At 44.4% G+C, this 16,903-nt stretch overlaps 1 protein-coding gene across 1 annotated transcript; it reads right to left on the bottom strand.

The window, feature by feature from the left end:
• Positions 1-8,510: 8,510 nt before the first annotated feature.
• On the bottom strand, positions 8,511-15,809 carry LOC101272242 (peptidoglycan recognition protein 3). Its single transcript, XM_004285667.2, is given in 6 exon segments — positions 8,511-8,713; positions 10,207-10,359; positions 11,298-11,416; positions 13,398-13,599; positions 14,481-14,588; positions 15,761-15,809. Coding segments are annotated over 6 exon segments (834 nt in total).
• Positions 15,810-16,903: the final 1,094 nt, after the last annotated feature.

The raw sequence follows: 16,903 nt of genomic DNA, 5'->3' as shown, positions 1-16,903 counted from the left end.
GCGGGCGGGGGGGGTGTTGAGTAGGTGAACTACAAAGGATTTTTAGGGAAGTGAAACTACTCTGCATGACATTGCAATTATGAAACTTGACTGTGCACTTGGCAAAACCCATTGAACCATACAGCACAAAGAATGATCCTAAATGCATGCAAACATTTTTTAAATCATTTAGGAGGTAGGCACAGTTCCAAGATAGAACACAGGATGTATTTTCTTTCATCTAACTGTATTACAAATGTATGAAACAAGCTCACTGGAGGTAGAGTGTGCTGGAGGTGCAGGGGGAGGCTAGCGAGGCTGGAGCACAGCGAGAGAGGGGAGAGATAGTAGGAGATACGGTCAGAGGCAAAACGAGGAGCAAGATTGAGTAGGACCTTTCAGGCCAGAGTAAGGACTTTGGCTCTTACTCTGAGTGACATGGGAGAGAAACCATCAGAGGGTTCTGAGTAGAAGAAAGACATGATCTGACTTGGTTGGATCTTAACAGTTTCTCTCTAGCTCCTGTGTTGAGAATAGGAGCCTGTCCTCCTCCAGGCCTGGGAGACGGCAGAATCAGGGAGTCCAATTAGGAGGCCATTGTAGCATTTCAAGTGATAGATGATGATGCATGGAACCAGCATGGTAGCCAGGGAGGTGCTGAGAAGCAGCTGAATTCTGAATATATTTTGAAGGGAGAGCCAGCCGGGTGAGGGGAATGAGAGAAAAAAAGGAGTCAGTGATGGCCCCAGGGATTTTGGGCCTGGGCAACTAGAAGCATGGCATCCACTTGCTGAGCTGGGGAAGACAGCAGTGTGAGCAGTTTCAGAGGAACGACCAGGAGCTCAGATTTACACATCAAAGTTGTCAATGCTACTAGATAGCCAAGTGGAGATACGACCAGAGTTAGAATTTTAACCTAGTGTTAAGGAAAGGTGTTTTGGCCATAAATATTAATTTGAGAGGTAAAGGTGATGAGTTAAAAGAGAGATCCCAAAAGACCATGAACAGAAGGAAATTAAAGGAAGAAGCAAAGAGCTGGACCTTAACAGAAGAGGGGACTCATCACCTTCTGAGGCTGATGTGAAGAAAGAAAAAATATGAAGAACTGCATGTGGGAATATGGTTGCAGGAATATTTGCAAGGTCACAGGATGTTGAGAGAGGTCTTGATGGATGGGCCCCAATTTTCTCTGCTGAGAGTAAGAGGGTTGGGATGGAAGCTTGAGGAAGGAAGTGAAATGTGAGAATATTTGTGAGAACAGTGGGAGCAGGAGCTGACCAAGAGCAAGTAGGAGACTTGTCCCAAGGCAGCACTGGAAACCCCTCTGGGAGGCAGGGCGGGGCTCCTCTCAGATCTCCAAGTCTCAGGAGAGGCTGCCTTGCCACTCTACATGCTGATGTGCCAAGAGTGGTTTTATTGCCAGAAGTACCAGGACTCCAACACCCAACACACCCCTGCAGCCACTGCCCCAGCATGTTTGCATCTCCAGGCATTCTCCCTTCCTTCCTGCACCTACACCAGCTAGGCACCCCGCCTCCTCACCCAGCAGGTCCAGGTATTCAGCTCTGGCAAAGGTGCTCCAACCCCACACCCACCTGTGACTCCGCAGCCCTCAGCCCCGGCCAGGGAGCCAGCTCACCTGCACCACCTACTGGCCCAACCAGGGTGGGACTCCAGCTCCCTTCTGCTGCTGTTCCTTCACCCACCCTCCACCCCAAGAGCCACAGGACTCAGAGCCCTTACTGGGACCCTCAGACCCCAAGGCATCTCAGATGTGGAAAACGCCCAGGTCACCTGATTCAACCCCACAGTTGCAGAAAAGATACTGAGGACATTCATTCATTCCACAAATATTTATTGGGCTACTATTATGTGCTAGTGTACCGACATCATCCCAGGAGCTGGGGGTACACTGGGGAGGTCTAGTGAGGAAGACAGGTATAAAATAACAGCAGAATTAAAGATACAGTTCCAAATCGTGAAGTGCTGGAAAGGGGCAAGTTTATGAATGAGTGTATAGCTGTGGGGGAGGAGGGGTGGGGGTGGGTTCATCTCTGAACACATAACATTTAGACTGGGAACTGAAGGATGAATAGAACTTGACAAGGCAAAGAAATGGAGGAGGCGGAGGAGGACATTTCAGACAGAGTTAAGCCCTGAGGTCCACAGCCCATGACCACCTCATGTCAGTTCCCTGGTGACTCTCCCTCATCTCATTCCCACCCATCTACAGATGAAGACCTCCCTAAGGAGGGGCAATATTAGTTGCCTTTAGCTTACTCAGCATGAAAATATGTGGGTATTTTATATTTCAATTTATGTGTAACATTGTAAGTTCTCCCTCTCTTTTTCCTTTAAATACCAATACAGAAAATCTCATTATTACCCAAACTTGACAGAATAGAAAACCAAAAGGGTTAAACAAGCATCCCTGGCTTCATAGGAACTAGAATCTAAACTAAGATTCCATGTGGTTTTAAGCAGCAACACACCTTTAACATCCTCAAACACCAGAAGTGTATGGATCGTGAAGCTCCATCCACCCTCCACAAGCCATGCATCCATCAGAAAAGTCCTTATACAATTTCTATTTGGCTTACTATATAAATACAATGCTATCTCCACGTGCCAGCTTCAATAACAGGCCAGTATACCAAAGCTAACTTGAAGGGCTAAGGGGCCATGGTACGAGAAGATGCACACTCACAGTGTGGACCGCATCATGTGCACATAAAAGCACTAAGAGAGGGAAGATAATTAAGAACAGAGTTAAGATCCACCAGGGGGCAGACAGCAGAAGCAAGAAGAGCTACAATCCTGCAGCCCGTAGAAGGAAAACCACATTCACAGAAAGATAAACAAAATGAAAAGGCAGAGGACATTGTACCAGATGAAGGAACAAGATAAAACCCCAGAAAAACAACTAAATGAAGTGGAGATAGGAAATCTTCCAGAAAAAGAATTCAGAATAATGATAGTGAAGATGATCCAGGACCTCAGAAAAAGAATGGAGGCAAAGATTGAGAAGATGTAAGAAATGTTTAACAAACACCTAGAAGAATTAAAGAACAAACAGAGATGAACAATACAATAACTGAAATGAAAAATACACTAGAAGGAATCAATAGCAGAATAACTGAGGCAGAAGAACGGATAAGTGACCTGGAAGACAGAATGGTGGAATTCACTGCCATGGAACAGAATGAAGAAAAAAGAATGAAAAGAAATAAAGACAGCCTAAGAGACCTCTGGGACAACATTAAATGCAACAACATTAGCATTATAGGGGTCCCAGAAGAAGAAGAGAGAGAGAAAGGACCCAAGAAAATATTTGAAGAGATTATAGTCGAAAACTTCCCTAACATGGGAAAGAAAATAGCTACCCAAGTCCAGGCGGTGCAGAGAATCCCAGACAGGATAAACCCAAGGAGAAACATGCTGAGATACATGGTAATCAAACTGACAAAAATTAAAGACAAAGAAAAATTATTGAAAGCAACAAGGAAAAAACAACAAATACCATACAAGGGAACTCCAATAATGTTAACAATTGATTTCTCAGCAGAAAATCTACAAGCCAGAAGGGAATGGCATGACATATTTAAAGTGATGAAAGGGAAGAATCTACAACTAAGATTACTCTACCTGGCAAGGATCTCATTCAGATTCGATGGAGAAATCAAAAGCTTTACAGACAAGCAAAAGCTAAGAGAATTCAGCACCACCAAACCAGCTCTACAACAAATGCTAAAGGAACTTCTGTAAGTGGGAAACACAAGAGGAGAAAAGGACATACAAAAACAAACCCATAACAATTAAGAAAATGGTAATAGGAACATACATATTGATAATTACCTTAAACATGAATGGATTAAATGCTCCAACCAAAAGACATGGGCTTGTTGAATGGATACCAAAAAAACCCTATATATATGTTGCCTACAAGAGACCCACTTCAGACCTAAGGACACATACAGACTGAAAGTGAGGGGATGGAAAAACATATCCCATGCAAACGGAAATCAAAAGAAAGCTGGAGTAGCAATACTCATATCAGATAAAATAGACTTTAAAATAAAGAATGTTACAAGAGACAAGGAAGGACACTACATAATGATCAAGGGATCAATCCAAGAAGAAGATATCACAATTATACATATATATGCACCCAACATAGGAGCACCTCAATATATAAGGCAACTGCTAACAGCCATAAAAGAGGAAATTGTCAGTAACACAATAATAGTGGGAGACTTCAACACCTCACTTACACCAATGGACAGATCATCCAAACAGAAAATTAAAAAGGAAATGCAAGCTTTAAATGACACAATAGACCAGATAGATTTAATCGATATTTATAAGTCATTCCATCCAAAAACAGCAGATTACACTTTCTCCTCAAGTGCACACAGAACATTCTCCAGGATAGATCACATCTTGGGTCACAAATCAAGCCTCAGTAAATTTAAGAAAATTGAAATCATATCAAGCATCTTTTCTGACCACAACGCTATGAGATTAGAAATCAGTTACAGCAGAATAAAATGTAAAACACACAAACACCTGCAGGTTAAACGACACATTACTAAATAACCAAGAGATCACTGAAGAAATCAAAGAGGAAATCAGAAAATACCTAGAGACAAATGACAACGAAACATGACAATCCAAAACCTATGGGATGAAGCAAAAGCAGTTCTAAGAGGGAAGTTTATAGCAAACAAGCCTACCTCAAAAAACAAGAAAATCTCAAATAAACAATCTAACCTCACCCCTAAAAGAACTAGAGAAAGAAGAACAAACAAAACCCAAAGTAAGCAGAAGGAAAGAAATCATAAAGATCATTGCAGAAATAAATGAAATAGAAACAAAGAAAACAATAGCAAAGATTAATAAAACCAAAAGCTGCTTCTTTGAGAATATAAACAAAATTGATAAACCATTAGCCAGACTCATCAAGAAAAAGAGGGAGAGGACTCAAATCAATAAAATTAGAAATGAAAAAGAAGTCACAATGGACACTGCAGAAATACAAAGCATCCTAAGAGACTACAAGCAACTCTATGCCAATAAAATGGACAAGCTGGAAGAAATGGACAAGTTCTCAGAAAGGTATAACCTTCCAAGACTGAACAAGGAAGAAATAGAAAATATGAACAGACCAATCACAAGCACTGAAATTGAAACTGTGATTAAAAATCTCCAACAAACAAAAGTCCAGGAACAGATGGCTTCACAGGCAAACACTATCAAACATTTAGAGAAGAGCTAACACCCATCCTTCTCAAACTCTTCCAAAACTTTGCAGAGGTAGGAACACTCCCAAACTCATTCTATGAGGCCACCATAACCCTGATACCAAAACCAGATGAAGATGTCACAAAGAAATAAAACTACAGGTCAATATCACTGATGAATATTGATGCAAAAATCCTCAACAAAATACTAGCAAACAGAATCCAACAGCACATTAAAAGGATCATACACCATGATTAAGTGGGGTTTATCCTGGGAATACAAGGATTCTTCAATATAAACAAATCAATCAATGTGATACACCCTATTAACAAACTGAAGAATTAAAACCATATGATCATCTCAATAGATGCAGAAAAAGCTTTCGACAAAATTCAACACCCATTTATGATAAAAACCCTGCAGAAAGTAGGCACAGAGGGAACTTATCTCAACATAATAAAGGCCATATATGACAAACCCATAGCCAACATCATCTTCAATGGTGAAAAACTGAAACCGTTTCCACTAAGATCAGGAACAAGACAAGGTTGCCCACTCTCACCACTCTTATTCAACATTGTTTTGGAAGTTTTAGCTACAGCAATCAGAGAAGAAATAGAAATAAAAGGAATCCAAATCAGAAAAGAAGTAAAGCTGTCACTGTTTGCAGATGACATGATACTATACATAGAGAATCCTAAAGATGCTACCAGAAAACTACTAGAGCTAATCAATGAATTTGGTAAAGTTTCAGGATACAAAATTAATGCCCAGAAAGCTCTTGCATTCCTATACACTAATGATGCAAAATCTGAAAGAGAAATTATGGAAGCACTTCCATTTACCACTGCAACAAAAAGAATAAAATACCTAGGAATAAACCTACCTAAGGAGACAAAAGACCTGTAGGCAGAAAACTATACGACACTGATGAAAGAAATTAAAGATGATACAAACAGATGGAGAGATATACCATGTTCTTGGATTGGAAGAATCAATATTGTGAAAATGACTATACTACACAAAGCGATCTACAGATTCAGTGCAATCCCTATCAAATTACAAATGGCATTTTTTACAGAACCAGAACAAAAACTCTTAAAATTTGTATGGAGACAAAATAGACTCCGAATAGCCAAAGTAGTCTTGAGGGGAAAAAATGGAGCTGGAGGAATTAGACTCCCTGACTTCAGACTATACTACAAAGATACAGTAATCGAAACAGTATGGTACTGGCACAAAAAACAGAAATATAGATCAATGGAACAGGATAGAAAGCCCAGACTTAAATCCATGCACCTACGTTCAACTAATCTATGACAAAGGAGGCAAGGATATACAATGGAGAAAAGACATTCTCTTCAATAAGTGGTGCTGGGAAAACATGTAAAAGAATGAAATTAGAGCACTCCCTAACACCATACACAAAAATAAACTCAAAATGGGTTGGAGACCTAAATGTAAGACCGGACACTATAAAACTCTTAGAGGAAAACCTATGAAGAACACTCTTTGACATAAATCACAGCAAGATCTTCTTTGATCCATCTCCTAAAGAAATGGAAATAAAAACAAAAATAAACAAATGGGACCTAATGAAACTTAAAAGCTTTTGCAAAGCAAAGGAAACTACAAACAAGACAAAAAGACAACCCTCAGAATGGGAGAAAATATTTGCAAACAAATCAACGGACAAAGGATTAATCTCCAAAATATATAACCAGCTCATGTAGCTCAATATTAGGAAAACAAACCCAATCCAAAAATGGGCAACAGACCTAAATAGACATTTCTCCAAAGAAGACATACAGATGGCCAAGAAGCACATGAAAACCTGCTCAACATCACTAATTATTAGAGAAATGCAAATCAAAGCTACAATGAGGTATCACCTCACACCAGTTAGAATGGGCATGATCAGAAAATCTACAAACAACAAATGCTGGAGAGGGTGTGGAGAAAAGGGAACCCTCTTGCACTGTTGGTAGGAATGTAAATTGATACAGCCATTATGGAAAACAGTATGGAGGTTCCTTAAAAAACTAAAAATAGAATTACCATATGACCCAGCAATCCTACTACTGGGCATATACCCTGAGAAAACCATAAATCAAAAAGACACATGCACCCCAATGTTCATTGCAGTACTATTTACAATAGCCAGGTCATGGAAGCAACCTAAGTGCTCATCAACAGATGAATGGATAAATAAGTTGTGGTACATACATATAATGGAATATTACTCAGCCATAAAAAGGAACAAAATTGGGTCATTTGCAGAGAAGTGGATGGATCTAGAGTCTGTCATACAGAGCGAAGTAAGTCAGAAAGAGAAAAAGAAATATCGTATATTAACGCATATATGTGGAACCTAGAAAAATGGTACAGATGAACTGGTTTGAAAGGCAGGTAGTGAGACACAGATGTAGAGAACAAACGTATGGACTCCAAGGGGGGAAAGTGGTGGGGAGTGGTGATGGTGGTGTGATGAATTGGGAGATTGGGATTGACATATATACACTAATATGTATAAAATGGATAACTAATAAGAACCTGCTGTATAAAAAATAAATTAAATTAAATTTTTTAAAAAAGGAACCAAAAGAGAACATGTTTTTTATTTCACTCTATATATTTAAATAGATAAAGTATTGTTGTCCCTACTGTAGAGAGGAGGCAAAAGAGGTCCAGAAAGTAAAGATTCCTGTGTCTGTAAATGGAGTTAACAATACCAGAGGTATTGCAGGATTTTAACATCAGAGACAGCAAGTTTGGGGTTGGGCCAGATGGGGGTAGTGGTAAACAGGGTCTGTGTCTCTGGCTGGTTGGAAGGGATTGCATTAAAAAGGCACAGTCCTTCAATGGCCTCCCACAATGGTCTCACACTCTAGCTTTATCACTGTTGTTTTAAGTCTTCTTTTCAGAGTCTTCCCAACCACTTGTGGAGAACACACCCACAGGAGATAACCAACCCTGCTATGCTCTGAAGGATGCTCAGTTCAGGGATTTCCCTGGCAGTCCAGTGGTTAAGATTCCACGTTTCCACTACAGGAGATGTGGGTTCAATCCCTGGTCAGGGAACTAAGATCCCACATGCCATGTGGCGTGGCCAAAAATAAAAAAATTAAAAATGAAGGATGCTCAGTCCAGAAACTTTCACAAATAAAAATATGATGTCTTATGTAAAGCACCTGGCACAAAGGAAGAGCTCGGTAAATATTGGCTCCCTCCCCGAGCCTTCCTTCCTACAGCCCTGAAGAAAAGGAGGGTCAAGTATCCACCAATCCCACTTACTGATATCCGATGTCACAGAAGTTCTGTGTGTCCATGTGATAGGACTGTATATCTCAGACACAGATCCGGCAGTCCATGGATATGTTGCAGGTCGCCCCAACGGTGTGGATGATGATGACATATTTGGCCGGAAGGTTCATTGTAGGGCAGTGTGTCTGCCTGGCTTTCCAAGCTGAACTTGTGATGATATTGGGGCAAGCTGTGGTGAGGGGAACAACCAAGGCGATGGGAATTCACCTGGGCCCACATGTGGACAATCTCACAACTGCAGGCTGGTTACTCCTCAATTTCCCTAACCTCTGACACCCACTGGCACATCCTAGCATGTGGGATTCTGTGAGATTCTGGGAAGGTCCTGATAGCAATTGTCTGGGCCAGGTGGCTGGAGCAAGGGGCAGAGGCAAATTCAGCAGGTTCTGATAACAACTATGGAAACCAGCATGTGAACAGAAGAGAAAGGACTGTTGATCATACAGAGCCATCGCCATTTTATTCAAAAAATAAAGTATACCTACATGCTCAAATATGCATTGCAACTAAATGCAGGTGTGTGTACTTATGTAACAGGGCCCGTATGCAGAAATCAGCTGACTCTCTGAACTTATCACACACATATGGAAATAATTTGAAATCTCTAAAGAACTCTACAAATGTCAGAGTTATCATTATTGAAGATAGCACCTGTCTGAAAGCAAGAGAAACTTCATTTAGAGATTTACAACTAAGAAAGCTTAATAAAAAGTATCCTTGAGGGCTTCCCTGGTGGCACAGTGGTTGAGAGTCCGCCTGCCGATGCTAGGGGATACGGGTTCGTGCCCCGGTCCGGGAGGATCCCACATGCCGCGGAGCAGCTGGGCCCGTGAGCCATGGCCGCTGAGCCTGCGCGTCCGGAGCCTGTGCTCCGCAACGGGAGAGGCCTCAACAGTGAGAGGCCCGCGTACCGCAAAAAAAAAAAAAGTATCCTTGAGTCCAAGAAAAGGTCCACTCTAGCAGAGAGTGTTAAACTTCTGAAAGTGCTTATAATTGTACTGGTTTTAGGTTGCTGCTTGTTCATTCCAAAATAGTGCATAATTTTCATTACCCCACTTCTTGGAATATTCATACTCATGTCAGTGTAATCTGTGAATTCAAGTTTTTCTCAGTGCTGTGGTCATGTTGAAATTTGGCTTGTTTTTGCATTTAGAAATGTGTCTGTGTATGTGTGTACATGTGTGTGTGACAGAGATTGTGTATGTCATGTATTCATGTAATATACACAAATATGTATATATGTTTACCCCACCCCATTTTCATGCTCTATTCTTCTCCATAGTCCTCATGCCATTTGACTTCATACATATTTGACTTTTTGACGTCTTCATTTTCTATCTTTCTCCACTGACATGTGCAGTTTTCTCTGTTTTGTTCACTGCTGCATCCTCAGTACCTGGAAGAGTGGCTGGTATTCCATAAATATTTGCTAATTGAGTGAAAATGTGTGTACATATATATTTATGTCAAGTATGGTTCCATGGCCATATGGTTCTAGTGGAAAGGAGAGGAGGCCAGCAAGGTGCCCTCTCAGAATTTTCCGGATCTCATCATGAGATGTTCTTGGTCCAAGAAACCGATGAACACCAGTAAGAAAAAGCATTCCCTGCTGTAGTTGGGTGGTAACTGGGAGGAGGGTGAGGCAGGACTGAGGAGCTTTACCTTTCCTGGGCATCAGTGGCTGTTGAGGGACCAAGCAGCTCTCTTCTTTCAAGAGAAGTGGCTGAATATACCTGAGTGACATGTGACCCTTCTTTATGGCATAGAAGATCAGATCCTCTGCGGCTGATAAGGCAGCAGGGCTGGGCCTGCTGCCTGAAAGAGGATGACATGGAGCACAGAACTGTCCGCAAGAAGCTCCAACATGGTCTAGACCTGGAGGGAAGACAAGATGACCACCTGAGCCTGAATAACTCATGGGTGGGAAGAGCAGAAACTGGCCCAGTAGCCAGGACAGAGGAGCTGAAAGGCAAGGAAGTACTTGCACACAGCTCTTAGAAACTAAGTTGGTGACCTCTTGCAAGTGCCAAACTAAACTTTATCCTCTCCATCTCTAGGTGGAATCACTGGGAGACAGTGAAAGCTACTTGCAGAGGGAGGCCCACTTGACCAAGTCAGGAATGCCCCAGCATGGTGAAAAGGGTGACAGTATTTACCTAGTAGCCTCTACAATCAGACACGTGGCCAAGTGCTTTTTACATCCATTAACTCATGTAATCCTCACAGAAAACCTCTGAGATAAATGCTATTACTAGCCCCAGTTGGCAGATAAGGGTCCTGGCAAGTGCCGGTTATTTATCTATTGGCTCTTAATTCCATTCCTGCTCTGTGCTCTCCTTTGTTCTGCAGGGGGCTGGAAACCTGCAAACTACATTTCCCAGACTTGCTTGCTGGCCACTGCTTGGGTTCTACCAATGGGAGATGCTGGAGGAAGAGAGAAGCCATGTTTTCCTGCCTCTGAAGCCCCAGCCTCAGGGTCAACTTCAGACTCCAGAAGTGATGGCAATAACTGTGAACTCAAGCAGTGTCAGTGGTGGCTTCAGCAGTCTCACAGGGGTGCAGACCAGAGAGGAGAACGAGAACCAAAAAATGCATGTCATAGAATCCAAAGGAGAAAAGAACTTCAAGAGAGGGGCCATCATCAAAGAGGACAATATGATGGAGGCTGAAAAGACAAGAGTGTTGAGACAACGGAGCAGAGGAAGAGAGTGTAGACAACTCCCTGGCAGAGGGACAGAGGGGATGACCATTACCTAGCTTATTGCCAAAGAAAGCGAGACCCAAGGACACGCTGTTGTAGCCCTGGGCGTGCATGCCTTGGATGTTCCAGCCGACACCTTTGTACACCCTGCCATTGTCCCCAACCAGGAAGCTGCCAGGCAAGGAAACATGATTTAATGGCAAATTCCTGTAACAGGAAACTTCACACCCATCCTCAGAAGGGAAAAGGGTTCTAGAGGCTCAAAAATACTATGCTTCAATGACATGACGGTGGGAGGGAGGGTGATAACGCATTTTAGACTTCCAAGAGATGTGAGAATATATTTTAAATTTTGTTTTGACTTAGTTTACATGTGTTTCCCAGAACCTCATTTTAAAATACTCATTTGGTTCAAAGTGGAATTCACATGTGTGACTCTCAAGAACCTGAGAACATTAGTTCGACATTTTTCAAGGGCATGAGAATGCATTCGTCATGTTTTTAAATTATAGGACCAAGCACTTGAACATTGAAAACAATCAACCTGAATTCAGGGATTCCTGTATGTTAACTTTTTCTTCAGTTTCTCCTTAGGAATTCCTAAGCTCTTCTTTATCACAGAAATTTGTTTAGGATGTTCCTTTTCTCAGTTTATATTTTGAAGCCAATGTATCTATTTTTTTGTTGTTGTTTTACCTCCTCCTTTCTTTCTTCCTCGTTATAAATTTCTCATCCTCCACTTTCCAGTTACAGTCTTCAAAACTGATGTTTTCACAACTCTTGCCATATTCAGCTCTTAATAGGTCATGAATTTCCACAGCAAGCTGAGCACATAAAGAACACTTCCCTGAAGTCACGAGAGACCCAGAATAGAGTAGGGCTGACCTCCCACCCTGTGCTGACATTGGTCTGAGGACCAGGTTGGGGCCTCAGGGTGTCCGCCATGTCCCTGGCTTTGCTGGAGTACTTTCAACAGGCTGCTCTGTCCCTGCAGCCTTTGGTCAGTTCAATGTGAAAATAGCCCCTATGACTACAGCAGCTGCAAGGTACAAACTGGAGACTCTTACACTGTCACTGCAAAAACCTGACTTCGAGATGCAGTGGCTGAAGTAGACAACACAGCAGTGACAATGGGGGGGCGGTGGGGGCACTAGTGGTAGGGACAGCAGTTGAGCTGTAGTGAACACAGCATCCACAGAGGGTGGACGGGAAGACCCCCCCACCCTGGCCCTCAGGGGCTCTGGTGGCTAAAACAGGGGCCTCAAGCTGCTTTTACTTATTTGCAGCTAAAAATAAATCAAGAAGAAAATGTGGGTTATCCTTTCCAAAGTGGATAATTCAGAAAGCATTTATGTTTGTCTTTAGAATTCAGCGGGGAGAGCACCATTCCCTCTCTCTCTCTGTCTTCTTCTACAGATACATATATATTCTGATTCTTGAGGGGAAAAGAGGAGGTTGTGGGCCTCCACTCCACAGATAATCCTCAGACGGGGTACTCAATGCACAACGGAAGCATCTCCTTGCCTCACACATTTGCTTTTAACACGGGGCCCTCCTCCTTGCATCCCCAGTGGGATATCTCCTATGGTATCCCAGTCGCACTATGAGGTGGCCCTTCAGGGTACCTGGTACCTCTCGGGGTAAAAGCCCTGTCTGTCTGCAGAAGTGGAACAAGGCAGGACTAGGAGGCAGTCTGGGAATAGTTCTGGGTCCATGCTCCCTTGCTGAGTGACCTTGAGCAAATTCTCTAACTTCTCCAGACCGCAGCATCCTCACCTGTGACACAGGGGTGGTAATATTTCTCCTGCCCATTCCTCAGAGTGACTGGGAGAGCCTACCTGAGTAATACTTGCAAAGACCTTTGTAAACTGAAATATTCTTCGAGCTCCAAGGGGGCGAGTGTACTTATTACAAGACCTCTCTTGCTTCTTTCCGGGAGCTCCCAGAGGCTAAGACCACAACGACATACATGGCTCAGAGCTGTCTTCCTCATGACCCCTGGGGGATTTTGGATTTTGTTTGTTTAGCATTTTTTAATTCATTAGAAAAGCAACATGAATGGGAAATTAAGAAAAACACAGAAGGGGGAGCAGGAGGCCCCCCCCAAAGGGATAACTCGAATGTGGGCTCCGGGGACCCCACCAGCCTTTACATGTAGGCCACATCGCACCAGCCTGTGTTGTAGACTGAACGGGACTGCAGGCCCCGCAGCTTCCAGCTGCACACATTCTGCTCCTGGCACTCTACCTCCGTAAGCTGGCCCATGATGACACAGGCCACAGGCCGGGTCAGCTGGGCCCTGCGGGTCAGGAATCTCAACCCCCACTCCTTGCGGGAGACAACGGTGGATGCACCTGGTGGGGGGTTCGGGGGGGAACCACAGGCTGGCATGCTAAGGTCCTGCCCGTGTCCGCCACAGGCTGTCCAGGCCACCCTGGGTCCTCTGTGATGGGAGAGGGACCAGGAGGAGGCCTGCATCACCACAGCCACCCCTTCCCATCTCCATATCCTGTTTAGGGTAAAACGAATCCCCATGCAGACTCCACACTCAGGCTGGGAAGTCAAGCGGCCTTGTTCTCCAAACACTTCCTCCTTGTACTTCCCTGGAGGACTCTGCCCATCCTCACCTCTTCTCTGCCTGCAGAAAGCAGTCCCAGCAGCACCCCCCGCCCAACCCCTGGGTTCTGAGCCTACTTCTCATGAAGCACGTCAGTATGGATGCCTCGGGATGCGTGGTGCCCACTGGCATTTGCCCCGGTGTCTGACTTGCCTTTCATCGGCTGTCCCCTCAGAACACGACTCTCTGAGGAAAGCTCTGCCACTCTCCTCAAACCACTCTCCTCACTCTCCCCGGCAAAGCCCACAGGAAGCCCCATGAACACTGAGTACGGGTCTCCCTCCTTCAGATGAAAATACACTGTGGGCAGGGCCGTGAGAGCCCCACAGAGGACCCAGGACCTCCCCAGCTCTCCCTTACTATCCTTACTTGGGGGCTCCCAGGAGCTCTCTGAGGGATGCAGTGTTTCCACCCTGAGAGCTGGGGACTGGGACCCTTGTCTTTTCTCCCTGGGTTTCGTCTCTTTCCTAGAACCCAGCTTTGCCTAAGGACTCAGGACAATCCAGGGGAATAGCTGGGGTTCCACCCCACCCCACCCACCCAGCCCAGCCATAGTGACGTCCTGAGAAATACTTCTGGCCCCCTAAGAAGCCCAAGGCCACCCCCAAACGGCCTCACCACTGCGACCCTTGAGAATGAGCTGTGAGATGCCAACCAACAGGTCCAGAAGCTTCTCTGACAGCCCTCTGGCTTGGGTTTCATTCCAAGACAACTGTGGGGAATCCCCTGGGAAGGAACACTGCACTTGGTGCTGGTCCTCGGAGAACACCTGGACCAGCTCTTAGGCAGAGGCTCCACATCCCCCCTGCCCCCACAGCCAACAGCCTCTGGGCCTCCCCAAGTCACCTGACTTCCTCTAGGAAACAAAGAAGAGGAAAACCACGGATGCATCTGGCCTCACTCCACCTCTGCCTCTCGCATCTGCCCCAATGAGACCTTCACTCTCCCCATCCTCCCCAAGCCTCCCTCCATTTCAGACTCAGTGCAGTCTCTCCTGCCTCCTCATCTGAGCAACTCTGCCTTTCCCAGGTCACTGGTATACAAATTAATAGATCAGAGTGTCGTGTACCGAGATGGCCATCATCACGTTAACACGTATTCATATATGAAGCACCTAGTGATCCAGACAAGGTTCTTGAAATACAGAAATTTACAGATCGTTGTGACTGCCCTCACAAACTAGATTTTTTTAGATAGGATTAATGGAGGATTAATCATCACGAACATGCTGCATCCCCCTCTGCCTATTCGGTACCAGAGGTCATGGGGGCAATAGCCACTAGAACCAGCAATGTCACCCACATCACCTCTCACAGGCTGGCTCTGTAATGTACAAAGCATTTTCAAGGGCACTATCAGCTTTGTGGCTTAAAACAACTTTGTGAGATAAGCAAAGCAAATCAACTACTTCCTCTATACAGATGAGAAACTGAGATTCAGAGAGGTTATTTGTCTAAGACGACATGGGTTTTAAGCTGTGGACTTGCATTCCAACCCAGGCTGTCTGACCCCAGAGCTGTGTTGATAGCCACTAGACTCTGCAGCCACCCCAAAATTGTCGGATGACCTTGGGCAAGTCACTGCCACAATGTGGCTTGTTTCTCTGTCTTTAGGATGAGGTTGCTAAGGGTCTCCACCATGGTTCTGAGATTCTGTCCTGTGAAATCATCAGGAACAAATACTTGACCATGACACTGAAGCCAAGGTGTGCTGGGCAGGCTGGAGAGGCTGCTAAGGATGGGAGCCCATCTCAGCAGGGCGTGGGGGCACCTGAGCCAGGCTCTGAAGGGGAACATAGCTAGTGGGGAGGAGTGAGGACCCTGGAGAGGATGATTTCCAAATGAAACCAGGCTGGGGCTGATGCCAAAAGCACTTGTGACCCAGTGAAAGAAACTCACCCCAGGCCCCGAGATCCAGAGCAGAGATGAGAAGAAGCCACAGCAGCATCCTCCTGTGGAAGTAGGTCACCAACAGGGACAGTATAGACCACAGCCCTGGGAGAGACACCGACAGTTAGTCGGACCGTCCTCACTCTTCAAAGAGGGCTCCCACCCCATTACATGGCCCCCGTCTGCCTCCCCACCAAACCTGTGCACCTCCTGGGGCCAGCACCTGGCAAGGCTTCTCAGGGTCCCCAGCACAGGGTTGACCCTCGGCAGGTGCTCAGTAAAGGTGAGGGTGCTAACACCTCTGTCCAGCCACCACCCTCACCAGCCTCCTATTACCCTGAGAGCTCTTGGTCCCTCCTAGGAGCCCGGTGCCTCATCTAAGGCCTTCCAGCATAGATAATAACAATTTCTGAAATCCCTGTGTAGCTATTATGAATAAACTATGTGTAGATATTTTCACATCTAGTGCTGCAATTTTATATTTAATCCTTATAAAATTCCCATAAGATATTTGTAACCCCATTTTTATAGGTGAGAACACTGAGGCTCAGAGGAGCAAATTACAATAGGGGGAGGGGTGGGCTTCATCCCCAGCGCTATCTGAGTCAGATGTGTGTTAAGTCATCCAGTTCGGTCCTCCATCCTGCAAAGATCCCTGACAGATGCTCAGCTAACTTCTTCTTGAGTGAGAATAGTAATAAATAATAGCAGCTACCACTTACTGTCACATCCTATTTTCCAAGTATTTGCTGAGGACTTCATAGTTATTCCATTAAGTATCTTCACAATGACCTATGAGACCTGAACTTATCATCAGGAAACTGGACTTCAGAGAGTTTAAGTCACTTGCCCAAAGTTACCCAATTAGAAGGGGCAGATCTGTCTGACTCCAGAGACTCTGCCTGGAACTTCTCCACAATCAGCTTGAGTTTCTGATGGTGGAAATTCTCAACAAGGATCCAAGAGGTTAAACTCTGGGATTATTGTGGTCCTTTCCAGCTGCAGGAATATTTTCTTCTGTGTCAGGCAGAAATGAGTAGTTTACTTGGGCTCAATCCAAATGAATTATCAATTCTGTGAGATGTCAACCAAAACATCAATTTTTCTCCCAATTATCCTACTGAGAAACTATAGAGAGAGATTTGAGATAAA

This window comes from Orcinus orca, chromosome 1 (assembly GCF_937001465.1).
Source record: "Orcinus orca chromosome 1, mOrcOrc1.1, whole genome shotgun sequence".
In the NCBI taxonomy this organism is placed as follows: Eukaryota; Metazoa; Chordata; class Mammalia; order Artiodactyla; family Delphinidae; genus Orcinus; species Orcinus orca.
The sequence above is the reverse complement of the archived record's forward strand: the minus strand, read 5'-3'. Positions and strand labels throughout refer to the sequence as shown.